General features: G+C 45.5%; 1 protein-coding gene across 1 annotated transcript in view; it reads right to left on the reverse strand.

The window, feature by feature from the left end:
* The window catches only part of SERPINE2 (serpin family E member 2), a 61,092-nt gene that overhangs the window by 10,862 nt on the left and 35,146 nt on the right, over positions 1-15,084 (reverse strand). Inside the window, exons 2-4 of the mRNA XM_062202127.1 lie at positions 13,459-13,739; positions 10,279-10,506; positions 3,472-3,669 (exon numbers count right to left, since the gene is read on the reverse strand). Coding sequence (XP_062058111.1) covers positions 3,472-3,669; positions 10,279-10,506; positions 13,459-13,738 — 706 coding nt within the window. The 5' untranslated portion in view covers position 13,739. The remainder of the gene's footprint in view (positions 1-3,471; positions 3,670-10,278; positions 10,507-13,458; positions 13,740-15,084) is intronic.

The following is a 15,084-nucleotide window of genomic DNA, read 5'->3' on the forward strand; positions in this document are numbered from 1 at the left end:
TGTGGCACAGCAGGTTAGGCACCACTTGCAATACTGGTACCCCATGCTGGAGCACCAGTTTGAGACCCACTGCTTGACTTCCAATCCAGCTGCCTGCTAATATGCCTATGAAAGCAGTGGATGATGGCCCTCTGGTCTCATGGGCCTGGCTTTGGTCTAGCTCAGTCCTAGCTATTGTAGCCATTTGGGGGAGTGAGCTACTGGATGGAAGACCTCTTTCCCTCTGTATCACTCTGCATTTCAAATAAATAAATAAATCTTTTTTTTTTTTTTTAAAAAGACTGGAGTTCAAAGGGAGTTTGAGATAAGTGGCTAGGGGAGGGGATGGGGCTTAAGCAACTGGGAGGGGCCAATGCCATGTACTGCTAAGGTCTAGATGGGCAAGGACAGTCATATATTTAGGCCAGGAATTGACGACTTAGTAGGTAACCAGGTAGAGACGTAGTGTGGGAAGTCAGGTATGAGTTAGAACCTCAGAGGACAGAGGAAGCTAGGAATGTAAGTTTGATTATTCTTCATGGTTTTCTTCAAAATGAAGTCTCTAATGCCTAAATTCATGACAAAATACATATATATATATATATGTATATATAAAACAACTTTGACTCAGCAATTCTTATTCAAGAAAATTACCTTTGGAAGTACTGATGTAAGTATCTAAGGATTGATGTACAAGAAAATTCATAGCATTGTTATTTATCATAGAAAAAATGTAAATGATCATATATAGGATATTATATAAGTTTATACTATGGATTACTATGCAGCAGACAAAAGTAAGTACCCATGAATTGACACCAAAGTTGTCCATGATACATTATCTAATGAAGAAGGAAGTTACAGAGTAGAAATTACAGTGTAATCCTATGTATGCAAAAAGGTGTCATGGACATATTTTGTACATTTAAAGAAAATGTCTCAAATGATATACTTAGCACTTAATCAAGAATTTGTATTCTAGGAAATGGGATTACAGGGGGACTTTGCTTTATTCTCAATATACTGCTATGTTTGATTTTCCAGTGAGCATGAAATACATGTCTAATAAAAAGGATTTTATAACTTTTTGTGTTTTAATAGAAAAGCTTCATCCCTCAAGGAGTTTATGCTTTCCTGGGTGTAAGTCAGAAGGGTTTTCTCTTCCTCTTTATTCTCCACCCTTTCTTTAATGTCACAAAGCGAATTCTCTCAGAGATCTTGATGACATCTTGCAGAAAAAAGTCAAGCAGACGATAGATTGGATGACAAGGTTCTAGCAAAGAAGCCAAGAACAGTCAGGCTTAGCTGAGGGCCAGGGAGCACTTGACGACACCCCAGGAGTCTGGGCAGAGCAGGCTGCATGCCAGACTGGTGGCATTAGCAGAGTCAGGACACAGGCTGAGGATGGCCAGAGCACCAAGAGGTCCAGAGTCGTGAGGACAAATGCCTGCCCAGAGACCATCCTTACAAACCCATCAAGACAAGCCTGGGGACAGACACGGCGCAGTGGGTTTAGCTGGCTCTCCATGTCAGAACACCAGTTCAAGTCTTGGGTACTCTGCTTCCAAACCAGCTCCCTGATAATTTCCTGGGAAAGCAGAGGAAGACAGCCCAAGTACTTGGGCCCCTACTACCACTATCGGAGGCCCAAATGGAGTCCCTGGCTTTTGGCTTTTTCCTGGCCCACACCTTGTTGTTGTGGCCATTTGGAGAGTGAACCAACGGATACGAAATCTCTCTCTTTCTCTCCCTTTCTCTGTGTGTGTGTCCCTTTCCGTCTCTCTCTCTCTTTCAAATAAATAAACAATTAAATTTTAAAAAAATATTTATTTTATTTACCTGAAAGGCAGAGTTACACAGGGATATTAGAGAGAGAAAAAGAGAGAAGTCTTCCAACCACTGTTCACTCCCTAAATGGCCACAACGGCCAAGGCTGGGCCCGACCAAAGCCAGAAGCCAGGAACTTTTTCTGGGTCTCCTATGCAGATGCAGGGTCACAAGCACTTGGGCCATCTTCCACTGCTTTCCCAGGCCATAGCACAGAGCTGAATTGGAAGTGGAGCAGCCAGGATTAAAACCAGCGCCCCTATGGGATGCCAGTATCACAGGTGGCAGCTTTACCTGCTACACCACAGTGCTGTTCCTGGTAAATAAATCTTTAAAAATAGAAAAGAATTATGCAGTTTGCAAAATGTTCCATTGTGTTTGGTGCTGACAGATAGTGAATATGCAAAGGCAATGTTTAGGACCCACATGTCCAGGTGAAGACTACAGACTTGAAGTCTGACTTAGAGAAAAAAAAAAAAAGATTAACTTAAACTGAACCAAAAGTGTTTCAATGGAGCTAGATTTAAAGAAAAATCACCAGACTCAGATATGCGTGCTGGCATAATGACAGTGGGATTGGACATACTTTCCCCTGGCTACTAAACTCATACTTGCTCATTTTTAAAAAATTTGTTTCAAATAAAGAAAAAGCTTTATTTGAAATCCCACCACTGTTACCATTTTACTGAATATCGCCCAAGGTATATTCCTATAGATACATGGCACCTGCTGTCATATACTTGCTTTCTGAAATCAACCATCCATTGTATAATGTTTCTACTTACACAAGTCTAAGGATCACACATGTTCCGCTCCACAGTCACACATCAGTTTCTACAGCGGATGGGTTCCACCCCTCCAGGGGTAACAAAATCCTGGGATGCTCACTGATAGAAATGGCACAGAATTCACACATCCTCCTTTATACCTTAAACTGTCTCTAGATTACTCATAATACTGGACACAATGAGAAAGTTATGTAAGTAGTTGCTGCATTGTGTAGAGATTAGTGACAGAAAAACAAAGTAGACATGTTCAGAACAGACGCAATTTTTTAACTGTGTTTTTAATCCATGATTGGCTGGATCTGAAGATACAAAACTGGCAGACAGGAAGGGCGACTATGTACTTGATTCTGGCTTCTAGTTATCCTCTGGTGTGTGGCTGTTCTCAGAGAATAAGTCCCCTGGAATGGGGCCGCTGGGACTAGGTCCCTGAGGAAGTCCTTCAGGCCACCCAATCCTGCCAGCTCTGTTCAGGTTCTGCTTCTCCCCAGACCGGAGCTATGACTGCATTTCAATAATTTTTCTAATTTTTGCTAATCCAATAAGTGAAAGAGAAATCTCAATTTTGACATCCACGTGTAACTTGGTAAAGTAACGCTGCCCAGGAGTTGACAGTGCTTACTCGTTTAGTGCCTGCCTAGACTTCTACTTCAGAACCATCCTTTTATCTTTAACTTAGCAACCAGAGAGCCTACATGTGTGATGTATTAAAACGCAATCTTCATGCATAATACAAAGATTTACCATGGGCTTTTGAAAAGTCCGTGGCACTTCCAGTGCCCTGTCCTGTCCTCCACTTTGTTTAAAAAACAAATTATTGCTCTTGAGTTAAGTGAAAATACTCAAGACCTTTAACAGGCCTCTGCAAGCATGGACTTACCGCACCGGAAGACAGACAGCTGGGCCAGCATCGGCACCAGATAGGATTTCCCATCGCCGGCCACGAACGTACGCTTTTTTGTATTCTCGGGCTGAAACCGTGATTTCCATAAACCCTTAAAATACACAGCATTGACAAGAACCAGTCTGGTGAGCACGCCATCGATTAGATCTGGGGACAGCAGAGTGTCGATCATACCTGTGGAGTCAAAGAACAAACAAGAGCAAGACCTCAGGACCGGCGGCAGATCGGAGAGCAAGCAGCAACCGTTGATGAGGCAGAACGTAAAAGGGTTTCAAAGGGCAATGCCAACATCCCATAGTGCAGCGCTGGCTCAAGTTCCCACTGTTCCACATCCCATCCAGCTCCCTGCTAATGGCCTGGGAAAAGCAGTAGAAAATGGCCCAAGTGTTTGGGCCTGATCCATATGGGAGGATTGGATGAAACTCCTGGCTCTTAGTTCCTGACTTTGGTTTGGCACAGCCATGGTGGGGAGGGGTGAATCAGTGGATGGAAGATCTCTCTGTCTCTCCCTCTCTCACTGTAGCTCTTTCAAATAAGCAAATCTTAAAAAAAGAAATTATAGCCAGTTCCCTTTAAGTTTCACATTTTAAAAAATTCTATTCATCCAAATAAACTATACTTAATTAACAATTAAGTCCTTGTTTTTACTAATAACTGATATGCATGACTCTCAGGGCTTTTGGTCCCCACACAATAGGCAGTTTTTGTTTTGCTTTGTTTATGATCACTGGGTTGATTTAATCATAGTCAAAACAAAACATGTCAGCCTGTGCAGTGTTATCAAGGGTAAATCCTTGATTGAAGATTTTAGAAGTATTGAGGATTAGTTTGGAATCCCTGGTTATCCATGGCTTTATAACTACTTGAACAAGAACAGAAGGTAAAAACTGGTGTCTATATTTATAGATCAGGCATTGAGCTAGTGCTGATACTAGAGAGAGAAGACACGGGGTCTGTCCTAGAAGAACTCCTAATGTCAGAGGATGGCTCCCTCTTGGAGGTGCCAGGGATGTCCCTGTTATTAACACCAGCAGGGGGAACCAAACACAGCTCTTCTCACCCAGGGTGCTCCCCAGGACACTCCTGGAGTGTGCGCTGGGGCTGCAGCTCTGGTTTTCCATTTAGGTTCTTTCTGCTTGGTCTTTGCCGGTTCAGCTGTGTATACAGGTATGTGTGTGGATCCTAATTAGGGATCCTAATCCCACAAACTACTAAAATCAGTTTATCATAGCATTTTTTTTTAGCCTAAATATATATCAAAGGTACTTTGTTTTATTCTGGTGCAAGAAATTTTGAAATCCATGAATGGTTTTTTCATAACACTCATTTTCCATGAAATTTTGGAAGTTCCTCCATATGCATGGGTCTCAAAACGTTTTTGCATTCAAATAAGCTTAGCTTTTAACTCCATTTTGCATGAGCTTTTTGAAGTATGCTGGTATATAAAGCAAGGATTAACGCAAACGTGAGTTTCAGTGCTTTAAACGGTGAGAGTAAAACCAACAGCTTCTGAAGAATCAAGAAACTTTAATTCAGCAGAGAGAGCTTTAAGTCTTTTTAAGCAAAGCTCAAGAGGATCCTAGTGCACCATAAACAAATGTTTAAATCAATCATAGTAAATTAGCACAAGGTGAACCCTCTCGGACCCACTGAGACAGTTTCACTACCACTCCTAACTTCCACAAGGGGGCACCAACCCACCTTAAGTCAGGACCTGGAAGGGCAATACCTCAGCTATAAATAGCCCTGGTTGAATTCAGTTACAAAGCGGTCTTTTGGGCATAGACTGTGGTGGGGGAAGGAAGTTGGGACTTCATGCTCCCCCACCAGGAAGGTCCTTAGAGTTGGTTCAACAATAGTGAATGCTGCTTCTTGCCTGTGCTGGGAACACTACCCAGTTCAACTCCGACTTGCCTGTAAGACAGAGCACCTTGGGTCCTCTGAGGACCCACCCCCCAGAAGATGCCTCTGCTCTCACTTTCCACAGAGTCCAACTTGGGCAGCACCACTACGGCGCTACAACATTTTATTCCAGTCAATTCTAACGTGTTTGTCTCTAACTAAACAGCACAGAGCAAGGGCTCCACTCCTAGCACTGTGTTCAGCATACAGCTGGTGCTCGGTGAGTGTCTGGGGAAATCTTTTCACAGAGATAAATAATGCCCCTGATTACCATTGGCAGAACTAGGACACGTAAGAGGGCATGAAGAAAGAAAGAAAAAGAAAGCATAAAGAGAAAAGGGTAAGACAGGCATAGCTTAGAGGCAGAGAGGCACACGGGGGCCCTGCCATTAATAGCTGTCACTCATCCATCCACCTCACCCACCCACCAGCCTATCCGTCCATCTGTCCATCCATCCATCCATTCACCAGTCCATCCACTCATTTGTTCACCCACCCACTCATCCAGCCATCAGCCATCCACCCATCTCTGGATACCTACCTACTATGTGTAAGGTACACTCCTGAAAAAAAAACAAAAAATGAACCCTGCCCTCAAAGAGCCATGGAATAGAGAGAGGTGGTAGCTAATATAAATTATTTGGAAAAGTATAAAGCTGCAATTTTAACAAATACCTTGAAATAAGTACTTAAGGCCATGAGGGAAACAAGAGCAGGAATCTGCTGCCATAAGCAAGGTCTGGGGTGTGTGGTTCCTTGGGGAGGGATTATTTAAGCTAATAGCTGCAAAAGTAGCTCACACTTGTTGAGCTCTTCCTACATGCCACTTTGCTAAATCTTCAGATGCCTTATTTGTATCCTCAAGACAGCCTTTCATCAAATTATTCCAACAGGTATTAATCTTTTATCTGTTTACAGATAAGGATTCTGAGCACAGGGTGGTTAGGTAACTCGACCAAGGCTCTACAACAAATAAGTGGCAGAACTGAGGCTGGCGCCGTGGCTCAATAGGCTAATCCTCCGCCTTGCGGCACCGGCACACCAGGTTCTAGTCCCGGTCAGGGCACCGGATTCTGTCCCGGTTGCCCCTCTTCCAGGCCAGCTCTCTGCTATGGCCCGGGAAGGCAGTGGAGGATGGCCCAAGTCCTTGGGCCCTGCACCCCATGGGAGACCAGGAGAAGCACCTGGCTCCTGGCTTCGGATCAGTGCAATGCGCCGGCCACAGCACGCCGGCCACAGCGGCCATTGGAGAGTGAACCAACGGCAAAAGGAAGACCTTTCTCTCTGTCTCTCTTTCTCTCACTGTCCACACTGCCTGTCAAAAAAAAAAAAAAACCAAAAACACAACAATAACAAAAAACAAAAACAGAACTGAGATTCAAACCCAGACCTTGTGCTTGTAACCATGATGCCACTCACATTATGGTACAGAAACAAGTGTGCACTCACAATGGGAAGCAGGAGGGAAAAGAAAGCTGCCGGACGCCTGTGAGGAAGTCTGTGGCAGCAGGCAGGGCAGCGAGTAAGGTGGCCCAGGAGGAGCCCATGTAGTTGGAACACAGGCGACATGGAGAAGCTGTGGCTGCAGTGGTGCAGGTAGGTCAGGGCCATCACCAGAGCACTGCAAAGCACATTGTGTTTTTCTTCCCCACTCTGGAGGGATGGAATTGTCATCCCCAGGGGGATGCACCTGCAGGCATCAGACTGGACAAAGACTGAGCTCCAAGGTCCATCAGAGCTCTCTCATGCAGTGAAGTCTTGCTCAGTGGGGCCATTCACCACAAGGAGGCAGTCTGGGAATTTGTGGAGTGCTTTTGGTTGAGTGGGTAGTGGCCAGAGACACCACATGGCTTGCAATTTTCCAAACAGTCTCATACAGTGAAGGACTATCATGCTTCTTGCTGACTCTCAAATGCCCCACAGATATCCATGCTGGTGAGAAACCTGTTTATAATGATCTGAGCTCAGCAACGCACTCTTGTGTGCAAACACTATTTTTCGCAAGCTTTTAATGTTTACTGAATTTTCCAGGAATGTGCCTACCACGTAAATCAAGTGGAGCTTGTCCTTTGTTCTGTCAAGAAATTTATCAAGAGTTTTATACTACTTTAGAAAAAAATTGTGTCAGCAACAGGAATGTAGTTTGCGGTCTTTGTGTCACCAGTGCCACATACCTGGCCCAGTTGCTTTTGTAGCTGTCAATTCACAATTCTTCCATGAATGTGACTCCTTTATTATGTATCTGGATACAGCTTTCCGACTGGTTTACCTTTGAACTACATATTCATATATCCATATTACATTTCTTTTGTTTTTCCTTACATTACAGTTGGGCACTACATTAATTTTTTAAAAAAATATTGTATGTGTATGCCTAAGTCATATTATCTGTGAATTTCATTTCAGGATGTAAAGAGAATTAAAATATTTGTTTAAAAGGAGGGAGTTGGGCCTGATTGAGATATTCTGCTAAGTGCTTTCCATCCCAGCAATGTCAGGTACTTAGAAAGCATCCATCCAGTGGTGTTACACTACTATTCTACATGTACAGAAGAACGCTGAGGGGCGGGCTTTGTGGCACAGCAGATTTAGCTGCCACCTGGGATGCTGGCATCCCATATGAACACCAGTTTGAGTCCCGGCCACTCCATTTCCTATCCAGCTCCCTACTAATGAGCCTGAAAAGGCAGCAAGAAGATGGCCCAAGTGCTTGGGCCCCTGCACCCATGTAGAAGACCCTGATGGAGTTGCAGGCTCCTGACTTTGGCTTGACCCAGCTCCAGTTGCTGAGGCCATCTGGGGAGCGAACCACTGGATGGAAGATTTCTCTTGCTTGATCTCTCCTCTAATTCTGCCTTTCACATTCAGGAGGAAGGGTAGAGAGGGGGGTGCAAGGGGAAGTAGTAGGAGGAGAAGGAGGAGGAAGAAGAACAAGGCATCTGAGAGGACTTCATGGCATGCCCCAGCCACCCAGCAGAGACAAGAACCAGTCCTCAGTGCATCTGTTCCCAATCACCGTGCTCAGGCTGGGGGCCTCCAGTAGCCCAGAACCACAAGACATTGTTGGTCTCCTGACCATTTCATGGTTTCAGGAAGGCAGCCAGGCTGCACACCCAGGTCCTATTGAGCAGGGATGCCACAGATTCATCACCCCCACCCTCAGTCTCATCTACTCCTCCTGTACATGCTCTTTTTTTTTTTTTTAAGATTTATTTTATTTATTTGAAAGAGCTACAGAGACAGGGAGAGACAGAGAGAGAAAGAAAGGTCTTACATCTATTGGTTCACTCCCCCAAATGGCTACAATGGCTGGAACTGAGCCAATCTGAAGGCAGGAGCTTCTTCTGAGTCTTCCATGTGGGTGCAGGGGCCCACGCACTTGGGCCATCCCCCACTGTTCTCCCAGGTGCATTAGCAGGAAGCTGGATTGGAAATGGAGCAGCCAGGACTTGAAACGGTGCCCATATGGGATGCTGGTCCTGCAGGCCAGGGTTTAATCCACTGTACAATAGCACCAGCCCCCTCCTGTGCACTCTGTCCACCTTCTCCACTATCTCTGATGGTTTTCAAACCCTCATATATCTAAGTACAGTGGTGGGTGGTAAAGACAGACTGGGGACTGCTCCCACTTGTCTCAGAGATTCTGGGTCAGTAGGCAGAGGTCCAGGTATCTGCATCTGAAACACACCCTAGGTAGTTTTGATGCAAGTATAATGGAACTCTGGGGTCTCCCCAAATTTTAGTTTTGGGATTCTCCTCCCTATTGAGTCTCTTTTTGTTCTGCTCATTTGACTCTAACTCTCATTATTTCTTTCAAAGATTTATTCATTTATCTGAGAGGCAATGTTACAGAGACACAGAGAGAGGTCTTTCATCTGCTGGTTCACTCCCCAAATGTCTCAATGGCTGGAGCTGAGCCAATCCAAAGCCAGGAGTCAGGAACTTCTTCTGGGTTTCTCACATGGGTGCAGGGACCCAAGCATTTGGGCATGTTCCACTGCTCTCCCAGGTCATTAGCAGGGAGCTGGATTGGAAGTGGAGCAGCCAAGACATGAACCAGTGCCCATATGGGATGCTGGCACAGCAGGTGGAGGCCCAACCTACTATGCCACAGTGCCAGCCCCCTCCTTATAATTAAAAGACAAAAACAAAGTACCAAAACAAACAAACACAAAAAGGGCTCCAAAGCCCCTATTGCAAGCTTACTGTCCCTTTCTTGCTCTAGACCCACAGCTCTGCCTGAGTGTTTCTGCTTGGACCTCCAGCCTACAGATGAACAGGTTCCTAACACCAGTGTCAGACATAGTCCTCATTACTATGAGGAGACACACACCTACGTCAGTCATCATTACACAGTGTGGAAAGCTGTAACGAAGGGGTCTTCAAAAGACATCATCGCACATGGAACATAACTGCTGAGAGTGCTCCCGTTTCTTGGTGATGGCGGAGCGAGAAGCCAGGAAGGTGGACAGAGAAATGCACCCTGGAGGCTGAGAAGGACCTTCCAGGCAACAGGAAGGGCAGATGCGAAGGCCGGAAGAGATGAGTGAGAAAGCTTCCGAAGCAGACAGGAGCCTGTGGGCAAGGTTGCTGGAGGCCACGGCAGGGGAAGCAGGGAGCTGGAGGGGCTGTGCCCTACTCTGCCGCCTGGACTGCAGGTGACAACGCCCCAGGGGCACAGTGATGGCGGCAGCATGGAAAGAGCGGGGAAGGCGGACTGAGTCCCGGGCCCTCAGAGGAAGACGGGCCAGAGTCCCCTGGGTTCCAGACATTTCTCAACAGAAGGGCTGTGGGCTGGTAGACAGCAGTCAGCATCCCACAGCTGAATGCACACTTCCATTCACAAAGTATCGGGGCACACAGAACGTGGTGGCCACTCACCCCGGGTTTCGTTTTTCACCCACGTGTTGACAGAATCACAGGCGGAGGCCGGGTCCTCGAAGTTCACGTTCCGGACTTCACAGCGGAACACGTCTTTATTCCTCGTGATGAAAGGCATTTCCATTTTAAAGCCACTCTTCACGAACACTGCGTTAGCTGTGGTCACAATATCTTTGTTTTTCTTGGAGACGATGGCTTTGTTGATCTTCTTTAACACTTTACCAACTCCTAAGGGAGAAATTATAAAATACAGCAATATTATATAAGAGTTTAGAAATGCCTTTTTAAAAAAAAAATCTTTTGTATCACAGCAAATAAGAACAGAATAAGCAACATGTCTTCTGCTTTCTCAGTGGCCTATTTCTTTTGAAAAGGGATGGATGGGTTTAAGACAATGAAAAACCACTAAAGCTATTAAATATCACTTGCACTCCTGCATCAAGACAGGCACACTGGGGCAGGCATTTTCACCTGGAGGTTAAGATGCTGCTCCCCCATCATGAGGCCTGGGTTCAGATTCCCAGTTCCAGCTCCAGCGCCAGCTTCCTGCCAGTGCATACTGTGGGAGGCAGCAGATGATGGCTCAAGTAGTTGGGTCCCTGCCACCCACATGGGAGACCTGGATTGAGTTCCTGGCTCCCAGCTTTGGCCTGGTCCAGGCCCAGACTCATTTCTTGTGGACATTTTTGGGAGTGAACCAATGGATGTGATCCCGATATGTCTCCCCTCTCCCCCCATCCACCCCCACGATCCTGTATTTGTTTTTAAACTCTGGCATGTTTAAGATATTTCTAATATCTTCCCAGTGTAGACCTCATTCTCCTATCAGCCTTTCTAGGGAACAGATCAGTAAGAATGCTGGCAAGCTCCTCAATTCTGTAGTCACTGGGGAATAAATCAGATAATTTCCCAATTCATTCTCTCTTTTGTCTAATCTTCAGAAATGATACTTATTTGCGTGCCAAAGACTTAAAAATATGATTTCTTTTTTTGTTTTGAGGAAAAACTGAAGAGAACAAGCAATAGAAAGACTATGAACAATTGCCATGTGCCACCATCCAGAACACTGTGATTTTTACTTGCTATCAAGCTCACGAAGGAAACAAATTAATTTTACGGCAGTGTAAGCTTTATTTTACATGAGTCATTCACACATGCTCCATTAAGTCATAGAGCATGAAAAAGATGAAAGACAAGTTATAAGGATGAAATGTGTTTCTGCAGAAAACTTGAATCACAGATCTGTCTTTTCAAAACGACACCTTCCTCAAATATCTCGCCAGCATCTCCTTCGTAGTCTTCCCAAGAAACCTGTCCCTCTCAACCTGCTTCTTCAGACTCCTTAAATAAGGGCAGGTCAAGGTCTTCCCATGGTCTACAAAGAGCACTTTACAACGCAAATGGCCCTTTCTTAACCCTCTCGTGGCCACCTTCATTCCATTCTGTGGGGCAGTCCCATTCACAGGACAGGCAAGAGCAGGCCTCATAGGCTAAAAGGCACTTTCAAGGCCAAGTGCCAGAATCCGCCCTGTTAGCCACACTCTCTCATCTTCTACAAGCCCCAATATCTCCTACAGGGAAAGGGAAAGGATTGGAGCAGCCCACCTCCCCATCCCCCCTCCCTCCCCGTCCCCAACAGTCCTGCCTCTTTCCTCACTGCTGTGAGTGCCCGGAAGCTGAACCCCTAGCAACAGCCTCCTGGGTAGGTCTGATCTACAAACTGAAGTCCTGGTCTACAATGCGACCTGGCAAATCCGGAGAAAGAAGGCGTGGGGTGGGGTGGAGTAGGTGGCCCCTGGGCCAACACCATTAAAACCTTAGACATAATGACCGACAATTAGTTGGCTCAGCACTAAAACAAACAGCAGAACTCCAGTTGCTATTTCGGAGCTGCTTGGCCAACAGGACCTGGATTGTACTAGGAAAGGCCATCAATTTTAGTGGTGATTCACCATGAAGTTGTAAGTCATCAAGAGTTTTCTGAAACTCCAGGCAGGGGGCAGAACAGGATGTTCCAAGGTCCTTTCACACTTGCAGCAGGTGAACAAACGGCAAACTCCTGCAAGAGGTTAGCGCTGAGTCAACAGAGCAGGGCAGCCAGGCAATTGGTGTTGGTCACACCAGGTGGAGCAACCCTGCAGGAGGTTACGCTGAGAACATAGTCCAAGCGTGAGGCAGCAAATAACACAAATCCCTGCCTTTCTCCATTTTACTCTCCAGTGAGGTGCAGATGGAGCCGAGAGTCTTAGAACTTCATGGCTGGTGGGGTGGAAGAGCAGGAGTAGGAAAATTCCCTTAGTCTCCAATGAAGTAACTGAGCCAGAAGATCCCCGTGCATGCTGGTGATGGGCTCAGAAGCCAGTCCGGCTACTCATGCCCTGCACCTGTGCAAAAGGCAGGTGCAGACGACTCCGGTAAGAACACCTGAGCTAAAGCAGAGCCACCACACCAGGAGATACAGGTTTAGTTTCAATGAAAGTTTTCCATTGTTCCTCATTTGTAAAAAACATGTTCTTTAGCTTTATATTTTGGAAGAACTAAATGTTTATAAGAAGTTTCAAAACAATATATGAGCAGTCTTTCACCCAGTCTTCTCCAATGGTACCATCATTCATTAGGAAATTGCCATTGACATAATCCATAACACACATTCTCATCTCACTCATTTTTCCTACTCTGTGTGTGTGTGTGTGTGCAGCTCTATGCAATTGTGTCACATGTGGCCACTCCTACAATCAAGACACAGGACAGTTCTGTCACTACAAGGCTCCTTGCACTACCCTCCATGGCTGCCCCCCTGGCCTCCCACAACATGTTTCTGAAACTCATTCACAACCACAATGCACTGTAGCCTTGGACATCATGGAGGTGTGGAGGTGGGTAGGACAGGAAGTTCTCCCTTTAGATATGAGAAGACTGATACACAGGGAGACCCTGTGGTTGACCCCAAGTCTCACAGCTCCAGGAGGGACCAGACTCCAGTTCTCATTTCCAGCACTTGAATATGTGTCTTTGGGGAAAAGACTGACCCTAAACGCCAGAAGATACCAGCAAAACCCCTCCTGGCTGCCCGGCTTCCCAGATCTAAGTGAAGACTGGGCAACAAACATCTCTCCTGCTATGCCCCATGCAGGACTCCAGGCAAAGACCCTGGCCAGTAAGAACAGGGAGTATACACACCATTCACACTATATCTCATGGCTGTGGTGAGCTGCTTCTTCGTCTTGCCATCTGCCCCGAGCTGCAGCATCCCCAGCACTGATGCAATCCCGTGGGGGGAAATGACGATGTTGTCGTGAGGTTGCGATTTCACAATCTGATTGAAAACTTGGATCCCCATGTTGGAGCCTAGTTCCTCAAGAGACAGAGGGTTGAACTGGGAGCAGACGGATGGCAAAGTCACGGTGGCCAAGAGGAAGAAGGGAAAATGCCAACTCATGGTTCCTTTTGGCAAGGACATCCTGAAAAATCAGATAAAATAGATATAAACATAAAATAAATACATAATTTATTTTAGATGGATTAGTTTGGGCTGAACTAGATATGATTTGCTGTACTCAGTATAACTGAATACCATGCTAACATATTTCAGGTAGAATAGTATAGGTTAAATGGGTCTCCAATACATGCCTTAGGATGATGGGCAAAGAGGGAAAACAAATTTACACTTCCTGAGTTCTTACTCTGTGCCAGACAATACACTAATACATAATTCTCATCACTGCATTTCAATCTATTTACTGAGGGCCTCCTGTGGTCCTGGCTCTTTTGAAAGCATTGGGCACACAGCCGTAAATAAGAGGAGTAAGACCTCTGTCCTCGAGGAATTTATATTTTAGAGAGGACACAGAAAATAAACCAACAAGCAATAAATCAACATCAGAAAGTGATAAAGGCCATGATGGTAAAAAAATGATATGAGCAAAAGAAGGGTAAGAGGAGGGAGACATAAGAGAGGGTGGTCAGGGGATGTCTCTACGATGGGAACATGGGTGATGGGATCTGAATGATGAGAAACAGCCAGCCACACCTAGATGTGGGAAGGGTGTGTGCCAGGCAAAGGGAGAGTAGAGCAAAGGCCCCAAGGAGGGAAGAAATGTGCAGTGTTAGAGGCTAGTGTACAGCAAAGTGGAGGATTTGATGCTAAAGGTCACATGAAACCATTGGAGGATTGTTTAAAAATTGTGTTTATTTTACTTATTTGAAAGGGAAAGAGAGAGAGAGAGAGAGAGAGAGACTGATTGTCATCTACTGGTTCACTGCCAGCTTGCCACAGCAGCCAAGGCTGGCCCAGGCCAAAGTGAGGAACTAAGAATTCAATCTGGCTCTCCCACATGGGTAGCAGGAATCCAACTACTCACGCCATCACCTGCTACCTCCCAGGGCGTGCAATAGCAGGAAGCTGGAATCTGCAACAGAGCCGGGGCATGAACACAGGTATGTGCTGTGGGTGTCCCAAGCACCATCTTAACCACCACACCTAACATCCACTCCTACTGGAGGGTTTTAAACAAGGAAGTCAATTTCTCAGGTTGCTATTATAATTTTATAACCACACATACTAGATCCTCTTACCATAAGCATGTCACTTTCAAATTAAATAACCATTTAATTAGATTTAAATGGCAGTTTTAAAGCTATAGTAAGACAGAACAATTGATAAGTCATGAGGCTGGCATGGCTCTGCTGATCTCAATTACAACAATTTGTTTTAAATCAGCTTCCTTTCCTTGATTACCACTTACAGAGCTCTCTTCGGCTATGACAAATAAGAGTCGGGAAACTTACATGTATTTATGAATTAGC

This window comes from Lepus europaeus, chromosome 1, assembly GCF_033115175.1.
Source record: "Lepus europaeus isolate LE1 chromosome 1, mLepTim1.pri, whole genome shotgun sequence".
Classification (NCBI taxonomy): domain Eukaryota; kingdom Metazoa; phylum Chordata; class Mammalia; order Lagomorpha; family Leporidae; genus Lepus; species Lepus europaeus.